Source organism: Anastrepha obliqua, chromosome 5, assembly GCF_027943255.1.
Source record: "Anastrepha obliqua isolate idAnaObli1 chromosome 5, idAnaObli1_1.0, whole genome shotgun sequence".
In the NCBI taxonomy this organism is placed as follows: Eukaryota; Metazoa; Arthropoda; class Insecta; order Diptera; family Tephritidae; genus Anastrepha; species Anastrepha obliqua.
The window spans coordinates 23818677-23832418 of record NC_072896.1 but is presented as its reverse complement, the minus strand read 5'-3'; the positions used below and the strand labels follow the sequence as shown (position 1 = coordinate 23832418).

General features: G+C 39.2%; 1 protein-coding gene across 2 annotated transcripts in view; it reads left to right on the top strand.

The window, feature by feature from the left end:
• The window catches only part of LOC129249117 (B-cell CLL/lymphoma 6 member B protein), a 91014-nt gene that overhangs the window by 48262 nt on the left and 29010 nt on the right, over positions 1–13742 (top strand). For both annotated transcript variants that reach the window (XM_054888768.1, XM_054888769.1), the window contains exons 2-4: positions 11370–12132; positions 12344–12673; positions 13006–13187. In XM_054888768.1, the coding sequence (XP_054744743.1) occupies positions 11370–12132; positions 12344–12673; positions 13006–13187 (1275 nt within the window). The remainder of the gene's footprint in view (positions 1–11369; positions 12133–12343; positions 12674–13005; positions 13188–13742) is intronic.

Here is a 13742-nt window from a genome sequence, read left to right as displayed (position 1 = left end):
AAGTGCTGGCTGAAGTCTCAAGCAAGCGAATAATAATGCAGGTCGATATCAAATAACAGTGGCGCGTGTCTGATATAAGGAAGGCTGATTAGAGCGCGTGGAATTACTCGGGACATGGGTTGTAAATCCATATTTACTGATATAAGAAAATTAATAAAGGCAAGAAGCAGTATTTTTTCGGAAATGTAAAGGCAAAAGTAATATTTTTTAATTAATGTTTAGATTTAGCGACAGAATTTAGAAATTTGTCATTTCGCTATAAAGAATAAAGAATCTTTAATACAGAATAACGTCCCATACAATTTTTTTGCTGTTTTTCTTAAGGGGTTAGGGGTAGTCAGAATTTTCAAAAAATCGATTTTTTTTGCATTTTCTTAAAGTATAATGTTTTAAAAATATTGTGTAAAAATTTGAAGGGAATCCGACAAATACTTTTTAAGTTATTCAACAATTAACAAAGGGCGCTCGGCCGCTCCGGAGCCGATAGCAAAACTTTAAATGCGTTTTTCTCAAAACTATGTTTTTCAAACTGGTGAACACTGTAACTTAAAAACCGCTACGTAGATTTCAATAAAATTTATACAGCTTTTGAAAAACATAAAAAACTTGTGCCTGATCGAAGGATTTTTTTTTTTTCAAAAATTTCGATTTTTTTTTTAACAATTAACTGTTGGTTTTTTTTTTCTAAAATCTGGAAAAAAATTTCTGAGGCCGCCATTTTGTTCATTTTGAAAAAAAAAGCTTCGATCAGGCACAAGATTATCTATTAATAAAACTAATTTTTCTTGTCCGATTGGTTTTAGATGAATCTGCAAGGACTTGTGATGTTCACCGCAAGGGACTTCTGGAGAAACGGGCTTCACACAAGCAGCGATAACTTTTGCAATTATTAATTTTTTTTTGTGAAATTTTGGTGAAGTCAAGTTAAAACATGATGTTTTTGTGCTATGTTTTTATTTTTGTTAAATAAATTAATTAAGTAACAAAAAAAAATTCGTGAATATCATCATTTTTTCGGGCCTCTGACTACCCCTAACCCCTTAATACAAAGTGTAGGTATACCCTATGACCAGAAAGTACCGGGAATGTTTAAATAAAACAAAACTGAGTTAAATTTTAGGCAAATCTTTTTTTATCTCCTTCAAAATATGACCCGTCTGAAGCAAAACACACACACAAGTGCCAACGTTTAACACAGTTCTCCATGCACCCCTGGTAGGCCGGCGAAGGGATGGCCTTCAGCTCCTTCGTCGCATTCTCTTTGATCTCCTCTATAGACTGAAGTCTCCTTCCACGAAGTGGTAACTTCAACTTAAGAAATCAAAAGAAGTCGCACGGGGCCATATCAGGCGAATACGGTGCTTGCACGATGGTATTTATTTGGTATTTGGTGAAATAATTCAGCACATTTGGGCTCGGTGCGATGGCGCGTTATCATCATGTAAAATCCAAGAATTGTTTGCCCTCATTTCCGGCCATTTGCGACATACAGGCCGACACTAATGATCCGATAATATGGACCGGTTCACACGTGCGCAGTTCGTTTAAATTAAACATTCCCGGTACTTTTTGATCATAGGGTATAACATATGGGCTGAAAAAGTCCTGATGGAGCGGAGCCCCTATAAGACTTTTGAAGCTATTGCTTCGCTTGAACAGTAGTTTTACCCATCAAGAAGGAACGTAAAACTATGTACATGCATTTGAACTAATCAACTACGACGAAACGGTAATTTGAACGAGGTACGGAATTCCGATTGCAAACGATTTCTTCGGCACTCGAAATGCTCTTCCGGCTGCACATTCGTCAGGCAGAATGAGGCTGTTAATTGTATTTACATGACGTTATTTAATATAAGTGGCAAAAACTCAAATCACCTCACGCCATCACTAGTAATTAAACCAAAATTCACTTAAAATCATTTTAAGATTTCGTTACAATCAATGCCGCGTTATGCTTATATAATCTTAATTACTTTTTTGGCGTACATTAAATTTTCACACCAAATACACGCACACACAGATGTATGCGTATTAAATCTACTGCTGTTCATAATTAAATTTGTCTCTTTTCATACACACATCTGATAACTCAAATCATTGGGGAATGCAGTCCATGCACACAACTACATACACACACACACAGGCTCATATGTATGTGCCTGTTAACACCCTCATCGATTTCAACTATACGCTATGCCTGCCTCCATAATTATACGCTCATAATACGTTGATGGTGTTGGTGGTGGAGCAAAAGGAGAAATTACGTAGAATTATATCTGTGTAATGCACCCCTCACTGATGACCATTGTGTTGTTGGTATATGAAGAGAGTTTGAAAATTATTTAACAATTGCCTTCAATTTTTTTCTGGTATTTGTTTGCTACTAGGGTCTCTCTGAAAGCTCATAAATTTTTTTTGCAAAACGTGACTTTATTGCTGGTCGTGATTCTTAGTAGAAGCTTAACTTTATTTTGTAAACAATTTTGATCACAGGAAATTTTCATTTAAGAAGATAATAAATTTTTGGTTTGTGAATATGAACACGCACAACTACATATGTAGATATGTATGCATGTACATAGAACGAAAGTTCGGCTAGTAAGAGAAATTCACGCCTTCAATAAAAGTCAAAGTTCTAATACACTGCAATTTGATTTATTCGATTGGAGAAGTTGGAGAGAGAGAGAGAGAGTTACAGTTCAGGTACTCATGATGCTGATTAGTTGATTTGCTTAACTTCGAAATTCTGTTATATACAGTTTTAAACCTAATATTGGGTAGTCGAAAAAGCCTTTTCGTATTTTGTCAATAGATGTCGTTGGAGTCATCTATCTCCAGTGCTACCAATCACATTGTGTCATATCATATGGTGTTAGAAAGGTGACATTTTAAGCTTCATTTAACCAAAAAAAATTAAATTCGGAGAAGTTGAAAAAATAGCTGTTCAAAAATGAGTGAAAATAATGAAGAAATTCGCTATATTTTGAAATTTTTGTATAAAAAAGGGAAGAATGCCACGCAAGCCACCAATGAAATTTGTGAAGTTTACGGAGGCGATGCTGTATCAGTTCGTGTAGCACAACAATGGTCTGCTCGCTTCCGTTCTGGAAATTTCGATGTGAAAGATGCACCTCGCTCCGGTCGACCTATCGTTGAAAAAGTCGATGAAATTATGGAAAAGATTGACCAGGACCGTCACATAAGCTGCCATGACATCGCCAAGGCACTAAACATTCATCATCAAACGGTTTTGAACCATTTAAAAAAGGCTGGTTACAAAAAGAAGCTCGATGTTTGGGTACCACATAAATTGTCTGTGAAAAATTTAACGGACCGAATTAACATCTGCGATTCTTTGCTGAAACGAAATAAAATCGAACCATTTCTGAAGCGAATGGTAACAGGAGACGAAAAGTGGATCAAATACGACAATAATGTGTAAAAAAGATCATGGTGCAAGGGTCGTGAAGCTCAACAAATGGTCGCAAAGCCAGGATTGACGCCTCGAAAGGTTATGCTGTGTGTTTGGTGGGATTGGATAGGAGTCATCCACTATGAGCTGCTCCAACCTGCTCGAACGATTGATTCTACACTTTACTGTCAACAACTGATAAGATTGAAGCACGCAATCGAAAAAAACGGTCAGCACTCTTCAGCAGAAAGGGCTTGGCTGGGAAGTTTTGATGCATCCACCATATAGCCCTGACCTTGCACCATCGGTCTACCATTTGTTTCGGTCAATACAGAACTCCCTTAATGGAGTAAAGTTGGCTTCAAGAGAAGCTTGTGAAAATTACTTGTCGCAGTTTTTCGCCGAGGAACCACAAAAGTTTTACACTGATGGAATAATGTCTCTAGAAGAAAAATGGCAAAAGGTGGTCGACCAAAATGGTACATATTTGGTTTAATAAAGTTCATTATAAATATAAAAAAAATGAGTTGAAGTTTGATTAGAAATACGAAAAGACTTTTTCGACTACCCAATAAGTAAGGAAGGCTAAATTCGGTCCAGACGCGCACATTTTAGTCGAATTTTATTTTGGCTGGCAGTTAATTATTGAAATCTAACTTGTAATATCAGGCGGACGGACGGAAATTTAGTTTTAACATATAAAAAGTAGGCATGGTTTTTATTCGATCTCAATCATAATCATAATCGATCTCATCTAAATGAGGTGAGGAGCATTACCTGTAACAAGTTTGGGTGAGTTGTATTAAGTCGTTATCGCGATACGTTCATTTACCCAAAGGTGGGTAAGTGACCAAGTCCATTTTTGAGAAATTTCAAGTTTGACGTATTTTTTCTTAGGTTCATCACTTGTGCCAAACTTGAGTTTTTTTCTCTTTGAATTCTCTTTATGTGGCAGGTGGTGGCAGGGTTATTAACAGGTATGGCCCATTTTTGCGACCACAATTAGAAAAAAACTGCCCGAACGTGCGCAATTTCGAATAATAGTCACGCACCTACCCATTCGGCTAGGGTGGCGGCCTATAAATTTCTATACCTTTCTTAAAAGCCTCTTAGGATTTTCTTCCTGTAATGCGATTTCTTGAAGGTTTTCCATTGTCTGAGCGGATACAGATTACTGAAGCTCGATGTTGAATGCGTCCAGCGTCAACTGCGCCTGATTAAAACGATCGTGACATCATTTTTTGTCCTCCTACGCAAGTATTAACACGAATCTTTCAGTAATTTATCAATTTCCTATTGTGTAACAATTATAGCTTCTGATTGCGCCTAAAGCTAACATCAATTTTCCACATTCAACACTTCACCCATTTTAGCAGCTCATCTCTCTCGCTGCCAATTGCTTTGTATTTGATTTTTAGAAAGCGTTGCGAATGATTTTTATTTTTCCTTGTTTTTGTGTTTTTTTTTTTTTTTTTTTTTTTGTTAAATTACAATTTTAGCACGACGCGTCATTTCGACACGCATTCGATTCACATTTAAAGCTCACCAAAAACGCCCTTCTCTCGGCTCGCTTGCCGTGGCGGTAGTGTAGAGTTGGCGCTACGTGCTTGTCCTCTTGCGATTGCAGATTTTCATACCCCTTTTTTCGCACTTCACTAACACATCTCGACTACTGAGGACTGACAGCTTTTGTGGTTGTTGTAATTTTCTAGCTGTTTATATATCAATGTCACCATGAATGCAAATCGTATGCACGTGCGTGTGGGTGTGTTGTTGTTGTGTGTGTGCTATTGATGATGTTTTGCTGGGCGTTTGTGTATTTTGTGTTTGGTCATGCTCCATTTATTCGGGTGTGGAAGAACAGATGTTCTATTTAAGCGCGTATTATTATTTTATTTTCTATTTGCTATGGTGCAAATGGTCTATGCACCGCTACTGTGTGGTGGTTGGAGGGATTCTGTGCCGCCAAGTCGTTGGGTGTCAGGGTGGTGATTATAATGATGATTTGCCGATTCGTTGCGTCGCCTGATGCTGATGGGCGGTTGATTAGGGTGAATTAATGGTCATGTAAGGTGGATTATGTGATTGAATACGAAAATAATTATGTTTCGAAATTTGATGCCGCCGTCATGGACAGACAGAAATCTGTACGTAGATATGTGCTTCAGTAAGCATAGGCAGCCACATATAGAAGCACAAGTGAAGGAGGGCGTAGGAGTGGTAGGTAGGGCAGTACGACCTGATATGATACAGGTGGAATGACTAGATTTTGTTAGTTTTCGTTACTTTACTTTTTGGTTAGCGTGAAGCATGGAAAAACAAAGTTTTTGTGAATTATTTTGGTTTTATTACCTCGCCATATGTCCCAAGCAAGCATTGCCAGTAAACTTGTATGAGTGAACTCCGGTGGCCAGAGGCTTCATTGCGGGTGTTGAATTGTACTCGCTTTAATGAAAATACGAACATGCAGTGAAAACACGTGCGGCAATCAGATTGAACGCCTTAAGTAAGTGGTCAAATATGGGCTATGGCCACGTAAGATCTTAACTATGATCTCCGGTAAAATCCTAACTGATATTTCGGAGTTTCCTGGACTGGTGAACTATGCACAACCGCTTACGATTGCCATTCAAACATTCACGATCCTTCTACGATTAAGGGAAGGGTGGGAATGGGACGCTTCAAGACAGGGCAAGTGCATAGAAGTATGCAAAGATGACTCAAAGCCCGAGGGTCGGGTGGGCGGAGGTGTATATTCCGCATATCTGGGGATCTTCTTCAGCTTTCGGCTCCCCGACTATTGCAGTGCCTTTCAGGCTGAACTGATGGCAATAATGGAACTCGTGATATCGGCACAGTGTGACGTGATACAAGAAGATGAAGTCTACATTTTCACTGGTAGCCAATCGGCGAAAAAATACCTCGCAAAGCAGTTGACAACCCCTAACCCTCCGTTGGACACCTTTTTTAAAACTTGCGGTTGAGTATCCGGGTCTGGTCGTTTTTCGTCCTATTCGAGGACAGGATCCAAAGGATAAATCGATAGAAAATTAAATTTTAGGAAGCTACCTGAAAGCTCAAGTAGTTAGTTATAGTAGAAATACATTAAATTCACGTCCAAAGTCGAAAAAACCAGTTTGGCCAGATCTGGGTACCCACCGTAGGGTTAAGATTGCCATGAATTGCCGCACATCTCTGAAAGAGATGGCTGAGTCATTTCACCTCAAATCACCCGGTCATTGCGACATCCCAGGGAACTGTAGGGCCGAGGAACTAGCGAGACTTGACACCAAGCTGGCTGCTGAGTACGCAGACAATGACATAGACATACCTTCACAGACTTCTAAGCCATTTAGTTTTCAACAAATTGTAAAAACAGTGAATGAAAGATATCGTAACGAACCCACCTGCAGAATCGCCCATCTCTGCTAAGCTAAAATAGGCATATTCTTAGCACACCCAGAGGATGGGCGCGCAGACACATGACTTTTTCAGAAGCTGCCTAAATATGGAAGAGACGATCTCGCACCTTTTGTGCCACTGTCCTGCTCTACCCAGACGTAGATGCAGCACTTTAGGTGAGCTGGTAGGTCTCAGTACTGTGGAAATCAAAGATGTTCTAAAATGTTTCAAAAGTTCACACTGGGTTTAGGAGAGATAACGATAAGCTCCCCACGCGGCACCACAATGGCATATGCGCCTGAGTATACTCCGTAGCAGGCAACTGATGTAACCCTGCCTAACCTAAAGTACGGTAACCCTAAAGCGCGATAAACGCTTACGCGATTTCGGCTGAGTTCAACAAGCCGCATTAGTCGTTTCGCGAAGGACGCCTTCCTTTGTCTTTGCTACCTCCAGTTGGTGCCGCATCAAATACTTTCAGAGTCGGAGCGTTTGTACCCATTCGGATGACATGATCTTTGTTGTTGTTATAGCAGCATACACATTCCCCATACTTACATACAGGGAATGCTGCTGGAGTGACAGTCCTTGGCCGGATATAAAGCCGGGTCGTTTCGGTAACGTAGAACCGACTGTCGTGGAAACGTGACATGATCTTTCTCTTTATTCGCTGCGCCATGTCTATATCGTCGTAAAGCCCATACAATTCATTGCATCTCCAAAAATCTTCCGCAGAATCTTCCACTCAAACACTCCAAGGGACGCCTCATCGGATGTTGTCATTCTCCAAGCTTCTGCGCCATACGTTAGGACGGGCATGATGAGAGTCTTGTAGAGTGTGAGTTTTGTTCGTCGAGAGAGGACTTTACTGCTCAGTTGCCTACTTAGTCCAGTTGTGGGCAAGAGAGATTCTCCGTTGGATTTCAAGGCTGACATTGTTAACGGTGTTAGTGCTGGTTCCTACGCCAATTTTCAAGTTTTTTAACTTTGCAATTGAATCTCTAAAATTTCATTAAATTTTTGGAGCCCATTTTAATCAAACTTTATTTGATTTTATTATTTATAATTATTTACTTATGAGTTGAGTGAAGTTTCCCAATATTTCAGATTTATCTCCAGTTGCAAGCGATTTCCACAATTTTATTAAATTTTTTGGCAATTCTCTCTTTAAAACTTTTAATTATGTGCTTATGAGTGGAGTGAAGTTTTGACAATTTTCAGGTTTCTAAATTTTGTAATCGAGTTTCTAATTTCCTATTCTTTCGGAATGAGGGCTGATGATGCCGCCAGTGTTTTATGAATATCGCAATCAGATTTTTTTTTTTAAGTAAATTTCTGAAATTTGGAAGCGTTGTCCACACAGTTTGCCAGTCTTAGCTGTCAAATCAGAGTTATAGATATCGATAGTTCTCATGCAGCGAAAAAAGCACCCGATACTACGCACAGAATGTTCCGATTTATACAAAGTTTGTTGTGTTTTAAAGCTAATCTCTTCCGGATGGTTTTTATTCGACGTCACTTGCATAAATTTACAAAAGGGGCGTCCCTGTAAGCCAAAATTCGTTAAAAAAACATAAAATTTATATTAAAGCTGCAACAAATGAAATATAATTCCACCGTTTGGAATACTGTGTTTGGCTGAAAAAACTTTGAAATGTATATTATCATTCTGCATTAATTATCAGGTCAGTCCATAAGTTCATGCGTTTCTTAAAGGTGGTTTTAAAATTAATAAAAAAGATGTTTAAAGTATTTATTAATCAATAATATATTTTCCTTCATTATTTCCAATGTATTCCCAACGTTTAGGCAAATTTTTAATTCCCTGCTCAAAAAATGTGTTGTCCTTGGAGCCAAAATACTCTTCAATATCCCTTTTTATAGCTTCTTTCGAGGAGTAGTTCTTGTTACTCAATTGGGATTGAAGTCCACGGAAAAGGTGACAATCACAAGGTGTAATATCCGGAGAGTATGGTGGATGCGGCATTAGCTCCCAACCGAGCTCGTTTAGCTTGCCTAATGTTTGCCTTGCGGTATGAGGTCTTGCGTTGTCGTGGTGAAACAAAACTTTGCGTCTATTCACTAAAGACGGTCGATATTTTTAAGTGCCTCATTCAGGTTTGATAGCTGATGGGAATAGAAATCAGCAGTTATCGACTGGTTTAGTTCCAGAAGTTCATAATAAACAATACCAGCCATATCCCACCAAATAGACAGGAGAATCTTCTTGCTGTGAAGGTCATCTCTAGGGGTCGGTTCTGGTGTTTCATCTTTATCTAACCATTGGCGTTTGCTAACAGGATTATTGTAAAGGACACATTTTTCATCACCAGCAACGATACGGTTCAAAAAACTTTCATTTTCAAGCCGTTACAGCAGCTGAGAAGGACCCATTTTTCATCACCAGCAACGATACGGTTCAAAAAACTTTCATTTTCAAGCCGTTACAGCAGCTGAGAACACACTTTCACTCTCTGCAGAAGATTGGCGACGGAAAGTCTATGTGGAACTCATTTTCCCAGCTTTGAAACATTTCCCAACTGAACCAGGTGCCTGTGAACTGTTCCATGCGATGAATTCAACCTCTGAGCTATCATATCGACTGTCAAATTTGGCTCAGCTTCCACGAGTTCGAGCAAGGCGTCGGAGTTAAAGACTTCAGGACGACCAGCGCGCGGGGCATCGTCCACGTCGCAGTTACCACTTCGGAATTTTGAAATCCACTTTTGCGCAGTCCTTACACTCACGGTATCCTCTCCGTGAACAGTGTTTATTTCTGCAGCAGCAGATGTTGCATTTTTACCACTTTTATAAAAAAAAATACAAAATATTCCTCTTAAACGCGTTCGAAGATTCCATTTTACTTTTTAACAACACGATTAAAATCACTTGTTGAATGCACAATATACCAAAGAAAATATAAATAGTTCCGTTATATTCCACGAATAATTTTTTGTATGCAAAAATCGTACAAAAGTCAAATTATGGGTAAAATACGCACGAACTTATGGACTGACCTGATATATTTGTCCATTTTTTCTAATTATTACTATAAGAATTTTCAAGACAAAGAATTTTCAAAAAATTAATGACCGAGCTTCTGATTCAGTTTATGACGAGCGTCCTCAAATGGAGGGACCTTTAGCTTTATGCTAACCTCAATCGGCTGTTGGCTGTGATAAGAAACTATTTTTTGACACATAATAAAATTGCTTCCGCTGTACATTTTTCGGTTACAAATATTTGAAAAATTCCCATTACCCAGTTGTTGATGTTTCTCTCCATTGTAGCCCAAGATTTTGACCTTTGTAGTTGTTTTAACACAGTTTTTTGTGGTAAATATTTGAATTTTAGATTTAGATTTATTGGAAGTTTGCACTTCGACCTCAAAGTCTTTTGTGCCCAATTTTTCATAAATTTGTTCCCACCATTTGCGCAGGAAATCGTGGCATAAAAATTTTCTAAAAAAAAAAACAATTTGATTTTTTTAAGGGGGAACGCCATTGTGAAAATTCAAAAAAATCGATTTTGTTTGCATTTTCTGAAAGTATAAATATTCAAAAAATTGTAAAAAAATTATAAACTTAAAATCTTGAAAATTTACGATTTATTGGGTATAACAATACAATAAGGGCAGGTAGTGAGTTACAACGACCAATAAAAACTTTAAACGCGTTTTTCTCAAAACGATTTTTTTTGATGCAGTGGCAACGATTTCTCGAAGGCTAGTGAACCGATTTTAATTTTCATTTTTTTTTAATTTTTGTTATCGCATTGGCTATCGTTGTACATAGCCGATTTTCAAAATTTTGAAAGTAACTATTTTTTGGACCAGTTGAAAATAAAAAAATGGTGAAAAACATACATCGAAATTCAAATCACCACCATTTTGTCAAAAAAAAAAAAAAAGCAAAAACGGCTACGTACAACGATAGCCACTATTATGTAGAGTAATAAAATTTTTGGTGTTTTGATTTCAGATGATTATTCATTGCTGTATCGCTGCCACCAGATGACGTCATTTTTTTAACTCGTTACGTTTATTTACATAAATTTGTCAATTTTCAATATTTTTTAATAAAAATTTACATCAACATAGTGTAATACATATTTAATAAATTGCCTTTTGTCCGATCAGCGAATAATCATTCCTACTTACAAAAAAAAAAAATACCAAAAAATTGACTATTTTTTGACCACTCACAGTTCCCCCTTAAAATTAAAAAAAAAAACCAAAAAAAAAAAAAATTACTACAAATAAAAGCTTGAATTTAAAAGTTTTTTTTATGGACCATAATTTAATAATTAGCAACAAAAAAACTGAAAACTGCAAAGTTATTCCATTCCACATGTGAATACGAGGCTGCACCAGGCTGCAGATTACAACATTAAATTTCTTTCATATAAATTTTGCTTATAATCGTATCCGTTCTCAAGGCTCAAATTCACTTGGCACTAAAACTTAAATTAATTAAATTTTTTTGCTTGTTTTATTTCGTCCATTTCTCCAGCTTTTCAAATACCTCTACAAACATATCTTCTTTCCTTCCAGATGAGCTCGCCTTCAGCATTAATCGCCTTGTCAAATCAGAGCATTTGCCCAGTCATCATCCAGCTGCGCTGCTTACGACCAGCCCAGCGGCTGCCGCTGCTGCCAAGCATGATGAAGACAACAACAACTCAATTTGTATATTGAGCAAAAATCAAATACTACAATGGAAACTACAACAGCCATTGAGTGGCGTTGGCGAACATCAGCGCCCATTCATCGTACGCGATATGAATTCGAGATCGCGCAGTCATTCGCGCACCTCATCATCACAAATCGATCTCGACGATGACAGCAATTGTCGTCGTTCGTTACATTCCCGCTCGCGTTCACGTTCGAGTTCGCTGGAACTCGAAGTTGATTCACCGCCACCGCCTGCCTCACATCACACCAACCGGTCCAGTCCAATCTGTTCGCCACCACCGACCACCGCGGAACTATTGATTAGCTCCAGTCCAAAAAAGTCTGAAATGTTTTCGGTGTCCGCGTTATTGCGACGCGATGAGCCAGTACATGGGGCGGCGGCGGCGGCGGCGCCAATGCGTCCAACGCAAAAATCACCCACAGCAGTGAGCATACCCGTAGGTGTGAATCCCTTCGAGGCATTTCGCAACGGTTACACGAGTAGCGGTGGTGGTGGTGCGGGCGGCAGCGGCGGTGGCTATGAGCCGGCATTCTTTCAAAGACCACTACTGTCACCCGCTTTCCCGTTCGCCTTTGCCGCCATTGCATTCCACCAGGGCCAACAATCTGGTCTGACCTCAGCGTAAGTAGCTCAATTGCGCATATGGCAGCTTAAAAAATAAAATAAAGAAAGAACAACAAAAGCAAAAAAAAAAAAAAAAAAAACGCAAAACACCAAAAACTTAATTAAAAGCTGCAAAATATTTAATTGCTCACTCAAACTCACACACACATACGTTAGTGTTTGTTTGCATTACATTAGCATTCTCTCTCTCTGTTTCTCCCCACCCCAGCTACCATCCCGCTTCACAGGAAGATCTCTTTCGTCTACGCAACTTAATGGTGCCGCTGCAGGCAGGCCAGAATGGCGATGCGTCTGGTCTGCCACCGAATTCCCATCTCGGCCTGCCACATCCACCGCATCTGCATTTTCACCACATGGCCAAATGGCCAGGCCTGCCGCAATTCAGTGACCTTTACTCATGCATGAAGTGCGAGAAGATGTTCTCCACGCCGCACGGACTCGAAGTCCATTCACGACGTACGCATCACGGCAAGAAGCCCTACGCTTGCGAACTCTGCAACAAGACCTTCGGTCATGAAGTTAGTTTGAGCCAACACAGGTATGTTGATGTTGTCCCAAAAGCCTTTTAACATATTGTGTTAAAATTTAATGAGCACAGGAAAGCCAAGGGGGAGTGCAGCTAAAGGCTTACATTCGGTAAACGAATTAATTTGTAGCGTAGTGCAATTAAATTAAAAACCAAATGTAACGTTTTTTGGCACCCACTCCAAACTCTTAAGTTGGCAAAGGAAAAGCGTAGCTGTTAAAGAGCTCTTAAGTTAGTGGCTTAAAAGCCCGCAAAGAGATTTCATTTGTATAAATTTGGTTCACTTTTATTTGCTCCATAGCTAAAATTTGCTTCCTTTCTTCTCCCCTTCTTCCTCTTGCCAGAGCTGTACACAATGTGGAGAAGGTCTTTGAGTGCAAACAATGCGGAAAACGCTTCAAACGCTCCAGTACGCTGTCCACACATCTGCTAATTCACAGCGACACCCGGCCTTATCCGTGCAGTTATTGCGGAAAACGTTTCCACCAAAAAAGTGATATGAAGAAGCACACCTACATACATACAGGTAAGATTTGGAAAATATTAAAAAGTGTTTTTAAAAATTAGTTGAGACCAGTGACGAGCATACAGATTTTTTTTTGAGTGCTAAACAAATTTGGCGGCCGCCGTAGCCGAATGGTTTGGTGCGTGATTACCATTCGGAATTCACAGAGATGTCGTTGGTTCGAATCTGGGTGAAGGCAAAATTAATAAAAAACATTTTTCTAATAGCGATCGCCCCTCGGCAGGCAATGGCAAACCTCCGAGTGTATTTCTGCCATGAAAAAGCTCCTCATAAAAAAATCTGCCGTTCGGAGTCGGCTTGAAACTGTAGGTCCCTCCATTTGTGGAACAACATCAAGACGCACACCACAAATAGGAGGAGGAGCTCGGCCAAACACCTAACAGAAGTGTACGCGCCAATTATTTATTTATTTTTTTTTTTAAACAAATTTGTTTCACATAAATTCTGTGACTGTAGTCGGTTTTGCTGCTGGCTCTTCTTGGATAGACAAAACTGATGTTACCTGCCGCGTCCGACCGACTGTCGCCGATCCTCCTGTCATTAGGCAGAGAGGAC